This window comes from Nipponia nippon, unplaced genomic scaffold, assembly GCF_047370975.1.
Source record: "Nipponia nippon isolate SJK-2023a ecotype South Korea unplaced genomic scaffold, ASM4737097v1 scaffold_15, whole genome shotgun sequence".
Taxonomy (NCBI): domain Eukaryota; kingdom Metazoa; phylum Chordata; class Aves; order Pelecaniformes; family Threskiornithidae; genus Nipponia; species Nipponia nippon.
Window position 1 is genome coordinate 10955263 of NW_028262331.1, and position 14552 is coordinate 10969814.

Consider the following 14552-nt stretch of genomic DNA (forward strand, 5'->3'; position numbering starts at 1 on the left):
CCACAGGGCTTGCCAATCTCCTGAGTTACTCATTTGTTGGAGGATGGCTCTGTGTGTGTAGGGTTTTCCTGTGTTTATTGGAATCGTCCCTGTTGTTCGAGCGTTGGAAGAAGCTGGTCACAGCCCAGCGCATCACGATCCTGCGCTTTCGGCATGCTTGCCCACAGCATTTACGTGACATGTTACAGACGAGGCAGCTTGAGGAGAGACTATTAAGATACTACATGTCCCTTGTTTCATTTTAAGATGAAATTGGAGTTTTGGTTGTGGCGGTTCTCATATAGGTTGTGCAATAAGGGAATGTATCAAATTTATTCCAAAGAATTTGTAGTCTAAATAAACTTAGGACTAGGAAGGAGGAGAAGAGAGAATACTGGCTTCTCTGTTTTACAGAGAATGAATTCAGGGTATACAATTAGAAGACTTGGCTTTGCTAACGCAAGTTGGTTGTATCTTGCTAAAAATTGTTCAAAATGAACAATCCCAAGTCCCCAAGCCATCAATGTTTAATGCCACTGGCTGTCTCATAGGGAAATTAGGGCTTTCCATGGAAATTTTATCTTCTGTCAGATTTCATCCAATGTTACTTAGCTTAAACCCGTATCTGCCTTCACAGTTGAAAGCAAAATAGTGGCATGGTTATCCCACAGCGTGTTTCCAATTTGTTTTTCTAGTGCTGTTTTTGCACTCTAAGAGCAAATGGTTGTGCTTTCGGAACAAGCATTAGGTTAATTTGTGTAGTAAGGATGTGATAGCAGGAAGCCAATTAGACTTTTCTTTTTCCCAGAGTGGTAAGACACAGAATGTGAAGTTATTAATACCTCATAAACGCTTCTCTTAATTTTTTTTGTTCGTTCAGCAGGTGGTTCTTCAGTCTTGCAAAGCAAAGAAGTAGGGTAGCAGTGCTGGAGATGAAGGGGACGTTTTTACTATCACTGTTCAATGCAGACACATCCTGTGATCCCCCGACTGCTGTAGCTTCTAGGCTAGCTAAACACGGGAGGTGTTTCTGCATGCCATTCAGCCTTGCCTGGGACTTAGGTTAGTTTTCAGGGACTGAGCAGTGAGGATAGGTCTTTTCAGATGCAGGCTTTCAGGTATTACAGGATTTGGAGGCCCAAGTACAATAAGGAGGGGGAGTCTTCAGAAAATGCTTGGCACCTGACAGTATCGGGCTTAAAGCGCAACAAAATACTGCCTTCTTTCAAAATTAGCTGCCCAGTCTTGGGAGAGATGCAATGTGTATCAGAGCAGATGGAGTACCGTTTGTTACTCCTAGTGAAAATGTAATGTGGCAATTCTAACTGCAATTTACCGCAGGACTGCCTGCTGTCATTAAAACACAGGAGAGCATCGCTCAGATGCTGAACTCAGACCCTTCTGCAAGGGCTGGCATGCCCGAGCGGGTTTCAGTCAGTGCACACCTTGCAGACAAAGTTGGGGTTTTCCCCCTCCCCGTGAATGAACTGGTCTGTTCTCCTTCACGCCTTTTGCTGGGCAGTGTTGGCTGGATGAGTCATCTGCAGTCTCGACTGAAAAGCTGATAGGGAAGGCTTGCTTTTTATTTTGTTTCTTATTTGTATTTATCTTCTTTCTTTTTCCTGCAGCAGTTTAAATGAGAGCTGGGTAGATTTCTGAGGCAGAGTCTTGCAAGGCTGAAATAGTGCAATGAGGTCTTTTACTGGTGACCATCAGAGCATGTTACAGTAAGCTTTGCCAAATGAACCTCACAGGTGGATCTGGTGTAGTTATAGTCTGGCTGCATCTCTATTCCCTCTCAGGCTGTTGCAGTGTTGCATTTTCTTCTCGGTTCACAGGCTTTTTAATCTTTCTGTCCGAAGCTAGATGATGGGCTCTGTTGGAAGGTGAGCCTGTCTTACCAGGCTTTATTGTCTTGTAGCGATCTCTGGTGCTTTGGAAGGGGTTTATCTTCCCTAGCATAATTGTTCATTTTCCTATTTGTTTTCCAATAGACTCTATGGTTTCAGTCCAGCAAGCGTCCTAACAACTGATTCATCTTCAGTACCTGTGATTGCAGAGTAACTTCATACCAGTCACAGGTGATGCTGTTTTTTCCTGAGCTCTGTCGCTTTGTTCTCTAGCTCCTAACTGAGTGATGTCCGAGATGCAGTTGATTCCTTAAAAGATCGGTAGCCGATGGCTGCTGCTTCTCCAGGCTGTACATCCTGCCACGTCAAGACGCACGGTCACTGGGTACGTGGGCACCTTACCTTGGAGATCATTATAACTGATGCAAAGACTTGAACAAGTCGTTCTTCTAGGAGCTTGCCCCTGGCGCTGGGAGAATTTTCTAGGCTGGAATGTGGGATGCCCACAACATAACTTGGTTAAGGTGTGTTAAGCATTTCAAATCAGAAAGTCTACTTGAGTAGTGGTGGAAACTTGTTACAGGCCTAGCTGTTGTAATTGTGTTTGAGATGACAAACCCAGTGTAACTGAGAACAGTGCGAGCACGCAGAGCCTGGAGCAGATGCAAGCTGTGGACCACTCATCAGTGGAGAGTGAGCTGAAATGTCCGGTGGTGATATTTAAGTTCACTGTTACTAATCCGTTTGTTCCTAATGTGAAATGAATTTCTTTCACCAGAAAGAAAATGTCTTTCCCACAACCTAGGTGAGTGGAAGGCATCGTCATTGTGCCACTTCCCAGCAGAGTCTGTTTCCAGCCAGCCATCGTGCTGCTGTGTTTGATACACGTTCCCATCCATTAACCCAGTAAAACAACCGAGCTACTCTTCTCCACCCAGCCAACTCAAAAGTCCACTTCCCTCAATGAGACTTGTTTCAGAGGTCAGGAATATTAAAACAAAACACACACACACAAACAAAAAAACCCCCCCCACACAAAAAAACCCCAAGAGGTCGGCTCAGCTGTGACCTAGCTGGACTCCGACGCTTGTGGGTTTATGTCTTCTGAAGAAAATGTAGCTCTGGCTTTGATTCTTGTACATCTCTCTCTTCTCACCCAGCCTCCTCATTTCTCTGACTTTCGTATTAGTCACCACGTAATGAGAGATCTGCAGGCAGCAGTACTCTAGGAGCGGTTTGTGGTTTTGTCTTGAATGTGCCATTTTTAATGGTGAAACACATAATAAAAGCAGCTTTAACTCTCCTGATACATAGTCTTACCCGTCCCATAGGTTTCCATGTATACTGTAGTCTCATTGCATCCGAGTTCCTTCCCAATCGTGTTAACCAACGCGATAGTAGTGTTTGTATCTCATGCTTTTTTCATAGTCTTCCCTTTGCCAGAGGAGAATGGAATACATAAGGCAGCTGAGGGGAAGGGAGTTGGTAGACTTTTTTTGTTATTTTCATACCTATTTCCAATGAGAGGTGGCATAACGAAAGTGTCTCACTTCCATTTAGGACATGAAGAGTTAATATTTTAATAATCAGAAATAAAAGCATGATTTATTTTACCCTGCTTCTGCAAATCTAGATCCCATGGCAATGAAAGCTGTGTCGTCACTAGATAGATTAAATGGTACGCAGCAATCGTCTGCATGCCAGTAGTTACTTAAACACAGCAATTTCTCACATTCCGCATTCAGGGACCAGTTCAGGTTTGAACCTGAGCTCTGTATGACTTACCTGAGGTGCCTTCTTGCCAGTAGCATTCTTCACAGGCCAGTGCTAAAAGTCCTACAATATGATTTTAAAAATGAGTAGCAAATAACAGGAAAATACGACCCCAATTAGTCCTTTTCATTGCAAACACCAGACCATATGGAGAAATACAAGTGGGAGAAATGGATGCAGCAACTCACAAAGATAAATAGGAGCCTCTGCTCAAAACAGAGATGATCAGTAAAAGCAGATTTCTAGCTCGTTATATCTTGAGTTGGGGGACCTGGTTCTGCCACGAGGAGTTGAGAAGAGGTTTTGCCTTTGGCTTCATTTTCAGTAGAATCAGGAATTCTTTCACAGTGACGTGCATAAAATGGGGTGAAAAGACTGGGAGATATTTCAGTCCTTTGGTTCGTTGGTTTACTGACTTCATCTGCAACTTACAAGGTGCTTATTGCGAGTTGCAGATTAGACACACGCTTGCATCATCTGCTTTTGAGATCTAGTCTATCTTTCTGTCCGTCTGTCCCCCCGCTCTGCCCCGTTCTCTTGACTCCACACCTGACCAAGGGGTGTAAGCAGACGGTATTCACCGAAGAGAAGGCTGAAGGACAGCAGTACCCGTAACTCTATCTCCTTCCCTTTCTTGCAGGTGTTGTGGAAGCGTGCCTCCTGCACATGCTGAAGCGCAGGGCTGCCGGCTTCCTGCGGACTGACAAGGTGGCTGCGCTGTTCACCAAAGTTGGCAAGACGTACGCGATAGCTGGAGACATATGCAAGAAAGTGCAGGAACTGCAGCAGCAGGTAGAAGGCAGGTGAGGCTGAGGTCTGTTTATCAGCAGAATTCATGTGATGCGTGTGCAGCATGGAGAGGATACAGAGACTGCTTGGTAAATGCAAAGGGGTCTTTCTTGGCCCCATTTGTTAAAGCTTTGTCTCTTTAGCGTCTGTAACTTTAAGGCAAATGTTTTTGTTTAATCAAGCTGACAACTAGCAAAGAGGCAGAGGTTGGGAACTGGGCCTTTGGTGTTTTGTTTTGCTTCTCAGTGTAGCAGATCAGCGCATCCAGCCCACACAAAGCAACAAAAGTGAATAATTGGTGATTTTAGAGAAGTGCTCAAAGTCAGGGTATGGTGGACCAGTTTGGACTGTTGGTGGGAAGGGATGTGGGTGGCAAAAGGAACTGAAGAACAGACTTACTGGAAAAGCTGTGTTGGCATGCTCCTTGCCAAACCAATAACAGAAGATTTGTAGCTATTATGGTAGAAATACTTAAGTTAATGGATACAAAGAATGATAGGAAGAAGGATGAACTCAAGAAGAGGTGGTCAGCAGTGAGAGACTGATTATAGGAAAGCAATTAAGTATGCACTGGACTTGAGCACAGCTGAATTTGTGCTGGAGTCAAGGACTTGAGATTGCTGAAAGTCCTAAACTTCTTGCTAGTGATGAGCAGTGCAATTAAAATTTGCCATGTGGTTCTGCTGACTGAATGAGCCTGTGGAATGAGTGTCTTATATTGTAAACTCAGGACAGGAGATTTTTTCTTCTGTTTGTAGACAGTAGAGCAGCGGCACTGCTAAGCCTTAAGAGGTCTTTGTACATTGTAAGAACTTATAGCTTCTTGATCAACTTGCTGTTGAAGGACTTTGTCAAGAGAGCTTGACTTCCATTTGTGTTGCATTGAAGTCTTCACCTACTGACAGTTGTTTAAATTAGCACTTATACTTACATTTCTGTGTAGTTTTCTGGCATTTATCTTTATTAGACTTCTAAATATTAGACTTTGTTATGTAGTTCTTAACAGGCACATCCTATTTTTGATATTTTTTTAATTGTGTGCCTACTGATATAGATTGGGATTTTATTAATTTTAGTTTTTTAAATGTTAGGAAGATGGATGCTTTCTACTGAAAATTCCCCAGCCTTCCTCCTCGGTTATGAGCCCACATGAACCCTACTCTAACCACCAGAGACCTTTGGCTGTGTCCTCTAACAGAAAGGAGCAAATTAACTTAAAATTTGTGGTTGTTAATAGCTGAAAACCACATAAAATTTCTCCCAGAGAAACGACAGAACTTAAGTGCTGTAGAAACAATGCACAGCAAAGAGACGCTATTAAGAAATACTACAGGGGGTGGACTCGCTTCGTTGAATGTATGAAATGAGACACAAGTGCTGTAGCAGTCCAGTTGCTCCTGAGGCTGTGGCTGAAGAAAGCCCCTGTTTAGGATGCAATTAAACACATTTGAATTCCTCTGATGTTAGTGGTGTTGTGTATTTCTCGCCTTGGGCTTGTCACGGTGTGTGTGTTGCCTTGTAGAGGTTTTGTCACGGCCTAATGGAGGACTAGGGACTTTGTAAATGCGGAGAAGAATTACAGATCTCACTCAAGGCAGCACCCAACTATTGTATTTAGTCTTTGAATTGAACCCTTTCCTGAAAGGGGACCTGAGTGCTGTCAGTGAACAGGATCATTTGAGAACATGGATTTTCTGCTGAAGATTGTTGAAGACATCAGCGTTTCTCTTTTCATTAGGAGAAAATTGAACCTTCTTTTCTGCTATTTTAAGGGGCAGATTTTCTGGGAAAGAGATTAAGAGGGTTAGTCTTCCACTGCCAGCCCCATGCAGCGTATGGAGAGCCAAGGCAAACCTGCAGTACTGTGCAGAAGTAGGAAGCTCTCCCAGCGCTCAGCTCTAGAGCATACCTTTCTCCTGCAGCCGTATTGTATTGCCTGATGCAGGATTACGGACCCATCACAAGATGTCGTCATGTGCTGTGGCAGGGCTGGCACGGCTTCACCCCCTGCTACGCTATGGACACGTGGCTTAGGTGCATTATGTCGTTTAGGAGGAGAGGATTTGGGGCAGTGCCCCACCAGTGCTGTCACGGGAGACTTCGTGTGACTGGTACCGCCTTATAAAATTGTGCATTGTGACTTGTTGCTGCGTGTTAGGTGTTCGGTATGGAGCAGTGTTGTCATCTTGTCTTACATAACGAATGCCGCAGGCACAGCTAGCGGGGAGGGAGGAAGGGAACACAAATTCACATTTCAGCTATTTTGCTAGGCAGCAGGAAAGAGAAACAAAGAGAACAAACTCATTTTCCTTTTTGTGGGTCACCTTTTAGAAGCTGGAAAGCTCCAGGCAGCACATTCAGCTTCAGAATCAGTCTCCGGTTCCAAATCTGTTCAGGCCATTAATTATCTCAACAGTGACAAGTGATAATTTGTGTCAGTGCCACCAAAGAAGTGAAGGGAGCATTGTTGTCAGTATGAAAATGTGTTTTGGACACCAGTACTCGACAGATGAGAGGTGGATGCACACCGTGAGGACCCAGCATGGATAAGAGCATGTGTGTTGTGCTGAGAAGGCACAAAACTGCTCCTTGGCATGATGCGAATTTCAGCTCCAACCACAAGAAGCTGTGCAGTGGCATGGCAGGAAGCGTGGCACACTGGGGGCTACAGAGAAAAGTACCGTCCTGCTCATCTGGCAAAACACCATCCCACAGCGTGCCTGCGGCACAACATGCCACTGTCCCTCACTGGACTGGGGTCAAGGAGATGTTTGGGGCAGCAGATAGCTCCACAGAAAGGAATGACAACTTCCCGCATGGTTCAGAGACCACCGTGCTGAGCAACCCCCATGTTCCTGTTGACAGCCGTGCTTGGGAAGTGATTCTGCTTTGGGTAGCCAGCTTGCCATCCTGCCACTAAAAGGCAGCATGAAGCTCCCTGTTTCTGAGGTGGACCTGTTGCTGTGCTGGCTTATGCTGTAGGAACAAGCAGGGGGTCTTGGCTGTGAGCAAGCTCCCAGCTGGCTTTAGATGCTCATTTGCTATAGTTCCAGTTTCTCAGTTTGATGTTGCTTATCTCTTAGTTGTCTTGTTGTCATTCTGTAGGTGGTAGGAGATAGGATCTCACTGCCAAGACAGTAGCACAGACTGTGCTGTAGCTATATAGGGTGCTTCACAGAGAGAATGAAAAGATGGGCCTGTGCGCAAGGATTGCCTGATGATGGTGTGGCAGGAGGTCCCTGGAAAAGCTCTGCCTGTGTTATCTCAAATCCTGCTCCATGCTTCTGGTCTCAGTGGGAATATCTCATGTTGAAACAGCTGTGTGTCTTCCTGGGGTCGTGGCTACCTCCTCCCAGAGAAAGCTGGGAGACAAGAATCTTCTTTTTACCATCCTCCCTGTGGCTTTCCCAACTGAGTGTGAAGCTCTGTTTGATAAGAAGCAAACTTCTGTTCGTCAGGTGTGACTTATTTTCTGCTACACTTTGCATTTTGTTTGGTTTTTTTTTTTTCACTCTTTTGGGGTGTATGGTCTGCAATGGATTTACAGCCTATTCCTTTCAGCCTAGTATGTGGGAGTTTTGGAGGAGCTCAAATGTTGGGCTTTTCCTAAAGCTGTAGAAGCAGAGAAGATATTTTTGATAGGTGACTACCTAGCCCAAGATACCTAATACAGACCTGTTTGGGGACTTTTTTAGAGCTTGTTTAGCATCTGTCTGTGAATTATATAATCCTTACAGACTTCTTCTATTCATAACTCGGAACCGAGACATCCTAAATCATTAGTTAGAGCCATGATTTTCAGAAAATCCTTGACGATGGACTGACTAAAAGTCCGCACCACAGTGGTAGCGAGTGCTAACATAGTAATGTAGACAGCAAGTATACAGATATGCATTTGTCAGATACACGCTGTGTATTCCAACACCTCTCCACGCAGTCTTTCACTGGAGAGCTTTCTGTGAGAAGAGTCTGAATTCTGACTGCTTTTACTTTTATCTCCTTTTGCAGGAAAAATCAGCCAAATGGGCAGGAACCCCTCAAGAGGCAGGGATCAACCACAAGCAAAACACCCGTCCTGACACCTCAGGCCATCAAACACATATGGGTTCGGACAGCATTGATTGAGAAAGTGCTCGACAAGATTGTGCAGTATATTGTTGATAACTGCAGGTAAGGAAAGAATCAGAAGCGCAGGGATTTGTTGGACTGATGTGTTTAGGTATCTGCAACGAGGGATTTAATCAAAAGTCTTCTTCAAACTTTTGTGATGCAAACTTCTGGTAGGAAGAAAACCAGATGCCTAGACATTTAGAAGAAATTGTACTTTTGTTTTGAATCATTGATATGTTTCAGACTTACAAAAAATGTTAACAGCCAGACAGCTTTCCAGAAATCAGCTAAAAAACTAACTTGCGGTTTATTAAGGACCTCTTTTATTTTTTCCTAAAGTTGTCAGTATTGAACAGTGCTACCATAAAGGGTAATGCGTTCAGAAGCATGTGAAGCCCTGATCCTTTCCACTCACTTAAGCACCTTAGGTTTCAGTAGATACTAGATGCCCAGATTCTAATGGGACCTAAACCTCAGCGAATAGAAATGTCTTCTAATAGGTCAGGAGTGCTTAATTCACTCACATTAGTTAAAAATAATCCTTTGGAATTTCAGCATGTCAGGGAAGAAAATGCCGTTTGTAGATAAAAGAAGAGGAAATGAGTTTACAACAGGAGTTAATGACATAAACCCTTAGGGCTGTGAAAAAAGGTTTTTTAATCATGTTGCCTTTTTAGAAAATTCAAGTTTTGTGTAAAGTGAATCTTCCCTTGCAAAACCAGAGAAGAGCATCAATGCTTTATGGATGTAATCCCCAAGGACTCTTTAAGAGGAAAAGACGAGTCCTCTCTCTTCTATGACATATTCTACCATCACTGCCTACTGTCAAGCATTAGCTTTGGTTTCCCAAGAGATGGTTCTTAACTCTACCCTTTGTGTCTTCCTACCCTCCCATAACTGATAAAGAAGAATTAAGGGGCACACTGGGGACAGTTTCCCATAAGAAGAGAAAGGTAGGAACCCTAAAGCTTGATACGGTCCCAGAAAAGTATGTCTGTAGCTGCTGCCATTGCAAGTTGTTGGCAGTGGTGCTCTTGCAGTTCTGCACTGGGGGGACACATTCTTGGCTTTCCAAAGCCCATGGGTCTGCACAAGGAAGAGAGCTAGGGCAGAGGAACTTATTCTCACAGTATTTTCCAAGTTTGCATTACTGTTTTCCTTGTCATCAGCTTTATTTTCATGATCTATCTTGCCACTAGAAAGACAGAGAATGGAAGAAAGGTCTTTGTGCTGTTCAAAGCAAACTGTTGCTCTGGGATATCTAGTGCCAGTTTGTTTTAAGAGCTATGTGCAGAAGAGACAGTGGGAGCGTTGGCTGTGTCACAGAGACACAGTTAATGAAAGCATTTTAGCCCAATGTATCAATTTGTCTGCTGATACATGGATACAAGGATTTTTTAATTAAAAAGTAATTTGCCTGGAGACATGACAAGAGAGTTCGGTCTCAATGGTTATATTATAGATGTTCATCTTACTGCCTTCTCCATCCATTCAGATGAGTTAGGATCAGGTCCTTAATTGCAGGTGTGTGATTTTGAGAACCTGACTTAGTGAATAAAACGAACCTCTTCATAAGGCTTGTTCTCATGCCTTTTTGTGACATTACTGCTCAAATGCTCGACGTTTAAGTCCTTCAGCTCTTCTGTTCTTGAGGAAGACGGTTTAGAGTTTGAGCCCCACCTAGTGGAAGAGACAGCAGACGATAATGACAGTTCAAGAAATTTGGGTGTTTTGATTTTTTCGCTATGTGGTGTTATAAGTCAGCTTTGCCTGCTGTGATGGGAAGACTTTGGGGTCATTGCAAGAGCTACTATTTGTAGTAGTGCATTGTTCTTGACAGTGTTTCAAGATTGTTCCTCACAGATGGAAGAGATGTTTAAGAATGTGTGGATCTCTTGGTCTCTGTGGAAAACTGGCAAAATTGCTTGCAGAGAGTTATTGTTTGTCTCCATATTGCATTAGTGCCCAAAGCCCCAAATCAAATATACTGGGTAAACACATTTAGCAAAAGGCAAGCTCCTGCCTCTCGACAGCTCAGTTCAAAAACAGATGAAGCAGAATGAGCATACTGAGAGGAGGTGACTTGCCTGAGATTACGCAGCTCATCGGGGCAGAATGTGGATCCAAAGTAAGGGTGGTGGTCATCCTGTTAAATATAGTAGTCTGGAGTGCAGGTTTATTGAACTGGTTGTACTAGGCTCCCTTTATGCTCCGTGGAGATCTAGTTAACATTATTGTTATAGTTCAGGAAATTATATAATTCTAAAGCAGATGTCTAAAATAGGACAAATTAATTTCTCCATAGCTTTCTTAGGATATATTGTAACGGTCTTTAAAAATAGTTCAGGACATACCATGTTGTAAAAGCTGCCTTTACCTGTGAACCCAACACAACGTTTCTTCTTTACGCGATCAGTAGGTGAGCCAGTCAAGCTCCATTAGAGCTTTTAGAGGAGATGCGTGCATCGATGATTTCGAGGTAGTCCTAGCAACTGCTTTTCCTCTACCTGTCAAGTTCAGAAAATATATGGGGTTTGGATCCCTTTGGTCTTGTCTCTGGCTGTTCAGATACACAGTTTTCCAACTGGCCCATTGTGTGAGAGTGTATTTGATAATCACAGCAAAATTCTGTTGCTGGAATTTTTGTGTTGGAACTGTAATGAAAACCAAGCTTTGAAAACATGTGCTGCTTCACTATGTGCACAGCACTCCAGATGTACAGCCTAGATCCTGTTTTCTGCCTTGGTAAAACTCTTAGAACCCTAAACTCTTAAATCTTCCCTTTTATGTAGGGAATTTAATTGTCTGCATTTGCTCTTGAAATGAGTTTTTGGCCTCAGCTTTTATTAAGTATGAAGTCTGACCTGGAACGTGGCTTCAGTAGTCGTGCTTCCCCCTGCACACGCAGTCAACTTCCACTGGACTCCTGGGGGCCACAGCAAATGCTGAAGGAATTGTCAGGTTAATAGCAGCCTGTCTAGCTTCTCTGCCCTTCTCTCTTTTGCTTCCTTTGGCATACCTTCTGGTAAGCAGTAACGTGTGATATTTTTAAAGTCAACGGACTCGTGCTACTAGGAGGCATAAGAGCTTTTAAAAATAACAGCCAGTGATTTTAACTGGACTCTGATCTTTTATTCCTAGTAAATATTATGAAAAAGAAGCTTTACTGGCAGATCCTGTTTGTGGCCCAATACTGGCTTCTCTCCTGGGTAAGTTCTTGCGAAGTTACTTCTTATGCGAAAGAAAATAAATTGTTTCTTAAAACATTTTGTATTATGATAGTGTTACAAAAGGTGATTTTTCTCTCTAGCATGTAGTTTAATTATTTATAATAGAGCAAAACAGAAGATGTTGTTTTGTTGCTTACGAGACCAGTAGAGACCAGCCATCTGTTTTTATTATTAATTATCGGTTGGATCAGAGAACAGAATGGGAATGGCTCTTTACTGAATGCTTGCTAGCAGATTGTAACTACTAATGCTGCTTAGGCAAGGTATTGTGTCCTACAGGAATATTTTTATACAGCCCTAGATAACAGGACCCAATATGTTATTATATGTATTGCCTATATTATGGGCTGATCCTGTAGGATCATTAAATGACCATTAATATTCACTTGGCTTGAGAAGGAAATCTCACTTTCAGTACTTGGCCAGCAGGATAAGACTAAGTATGTTTCTGAACAGACTCAGAAGGTTTCTCTCTTGGGCTCTTTTCTTAGTTGGACCATGTGCTCTGGAGTACACCAAGCTAAAAACAGCTGATCACTATTGGACAGACCCTTCAGCAGATGAGCTTGTTCAGCGACACCGGATTCATGGAGTACATGGCCGCCAAGACTCTCCTTCAAAGCGCCCAGCCCTGGGAGTAGGTATTTACGGTGTAGCTATTCCTGAGTTAAGGCACAGGTTGACAATAAAAGCAAACCCAGGAAGGAGAGATCTGAATTCAGAACCACCTTTCTTTTCTCTTCTGTAATGGAGCTTTTATCACAGATTACAAGGCCATTTGGGCCCAAATGTCCTCTTTATCTGTATGTAGAAAAGTTTGAGATCCAGGACTAAATTCTGTGGCTTTTAACACTTGTGATCAGAGCAGGTAGTTCACAAGAAATTTTGAGCTGCCTTGGTCAGGGATGAGTAAGAGCTCAGGTCATTTCTCTGTGAGGTCTCTTGGCTCCAGAAAGAAGTTCCACTCTACAGAGGTGGGTCTAAAAGGAACTGTTCCTGTTTTATTGGCCTGCCGGTACAGTCATTCCCATCCTACCTGATCTGCCTTGACTGTGTTTGTGTGTGTGCTAGATCCGGAAACGACATTCAAGTGGGAGCACGTCAGAAGATCGCTTTGCTGCTTCGGCAAGAGAGTACGTGGAGTCTTTGCACCAGAATTCCCGAACGCACCTCTTGTATGGGAAAAACAATGTCTTAGTCCAGCCGGTGAGTACATTGAGTTTTGGGCCAATACACACAGCTGCTGCCTGGCTGTGACTTGAGACGTCAGTAGTATAGTTAGGAATATAACCTAGGCTTGTCAAGTACTGGCTTAATGTCTTGTCCTCAGGACAGTGCTGCCTTCCCACTTCACTCTATTATGCTGAGGCAGATTAAGACGTGACAAATGCTTTCACTGCCTGACCAATGTGAACTGTGAAGTGGGCATATAGGTAGGAACAGGCATACTGGACTGTATTTCATAAACCCAATGATTTTTTCATAAACCTGTGTTTTTTCCCCTCTTTCTAATAGCCATATTAAATACCGATACTTTTGGTGTTAAGGTTTCCCTCAGCAGTTCCTAGATAATGCGCTGCTCTGGAACTTGTGGGACATAGGAAGACTGGAACATGACAGTTATAGTTGTGCACTTGAGTCACTTGGATTGTCTGTTTCTTGCTTCTGTGAACAGAAAGACGACTTGGAGGCAATTCCTGGGTATCTCTCCCTTCATCAGTCAGCAGATAGTTTGACTTTAAAATGGACTCCAAATCAGCTGATGAATGGAACCCTTGGAGATTCAGAGCTGGAGAAAAGGTAATCATTGCATTCAGGAAAAGATCGGAAGTGTTCATGGTGTTTATTTCTTGCCTATTTGGCCATATGACATAAGTAAGTGTAACAAGGCTGATTTAATTGAAGGGCTTCTGAATAGTGCATAAGGTGAGGTGTCAGGCAGCTTGGGTTCTGTTCCTGTTTTGCCACAGATTAAGCAACTTTCCAAAGATCCTGTAATGCACTTGGATATAAGGCCTTTTCAAAAGGAAAACAAAAGCCCACTTTCCCAGGTGTTCATGAGAAAAGGCTCAACACTACCTTCCATCATTACAATTCTAGTACCTCCCTTCAGAGGGTCACAGATCACTTGGCAAGCATGGCTAATTTCAACCTCAAAAAAGAGACCTGCAGTGTCACTCTTCCGTTAGATCAGTTATTCATCTAATTTGGCATTCTGCTTCAGTGGAAGGACAAGTAAAGCCTTGAACCAGGCAGGTATGTCTCCTCAGGGAATGCTTCCTTCAGCCCCAGAACAGTGCTCTCGAATGTTTAATCCACTCCATTCTTTTTTCTAAAACTTCATGTGCATTTTTAAACAGAACCTTAATGAAGCCCTCTACCCGTGTGCTTTCATTGCTAAACTCTGTTGAGGTTGTTCTCGGAAGGGTTCGGATCTGTTTCCAGTGTTTAATCTGTAAGCTCGAGCCCCAATGGATTTACATGCTGCTGCCCATAAATCACATGTGCAAGACAGAACTGAACCCCGCTGTCCTGAAACCCAGCTACAAGACCATCATGAAGTCTGTGCCCCAGGCGTTTTAATCTTAGCCAGAGCATTGTTGTAACCTGGTATGGGGTGGTGGGAGGGAGGGGAGGTGACGAGGGAAAGGGAGGTTATGGCAAGGCTAGTGCCAGATGTGGAGAACTAGATCCTTTGCCTTTTACTTGACTATTAATTTACCTTAATTGACCAAATTTAATAAGCAGTTATTAACTTAGCAGAGTCTTTTTATTGGGTGCTTGGAACCACAAGCACTCCTGAATATGGGAAAAAAAAATG

General features: G+C 43.3%; 1 protein-coding gene across 7 annotated transcripts in view; it reads left to right on the forward strand.

Moving 5' to 3' along the window:
* The window catches only part of SGSM2 (small G protein signaling modulator 2), a 62552-nt gene that overhangs the window by 25742 nt on the left and 22258 nt on the right, over nucleotides 1-14552 (forward strand). For all 7 annotated transcript variants that reach the window (XR_015703445.1, XR_015703446.1, XM_087751707.1 and 4 more), the window contains exons 3-8: nucleotides 4243-4405; nucleotides 8400-8561; nucleotides 11643-11710; nucleotides 12223-12368; nucleotides 12803-12937; nucleotides 13407-13531. Coding sequence is in view for 5 of the 7 variants with exons in the window: in XM_087751707.1 (XP_087607833.1) it covers nucleotides 4243-4405; nucleotides 8400-8561; nucleotides 11643-11710; nucleotides 12223-12368; nucleotides 12803-12937; nucleotides 13407-13531 (799 nt within the window). In the remaining 2 variants the exon portion in view is untranslated. The remainder of the gene's footprint in view (nucleotides 1-4242; nucleotides 4406-8399; nucleotides 8562-11642; nucleotides 11711-12222; nucleotides 12369-12802; nucleotides 12938-13406; nucleotides 13532-14552) is intronic.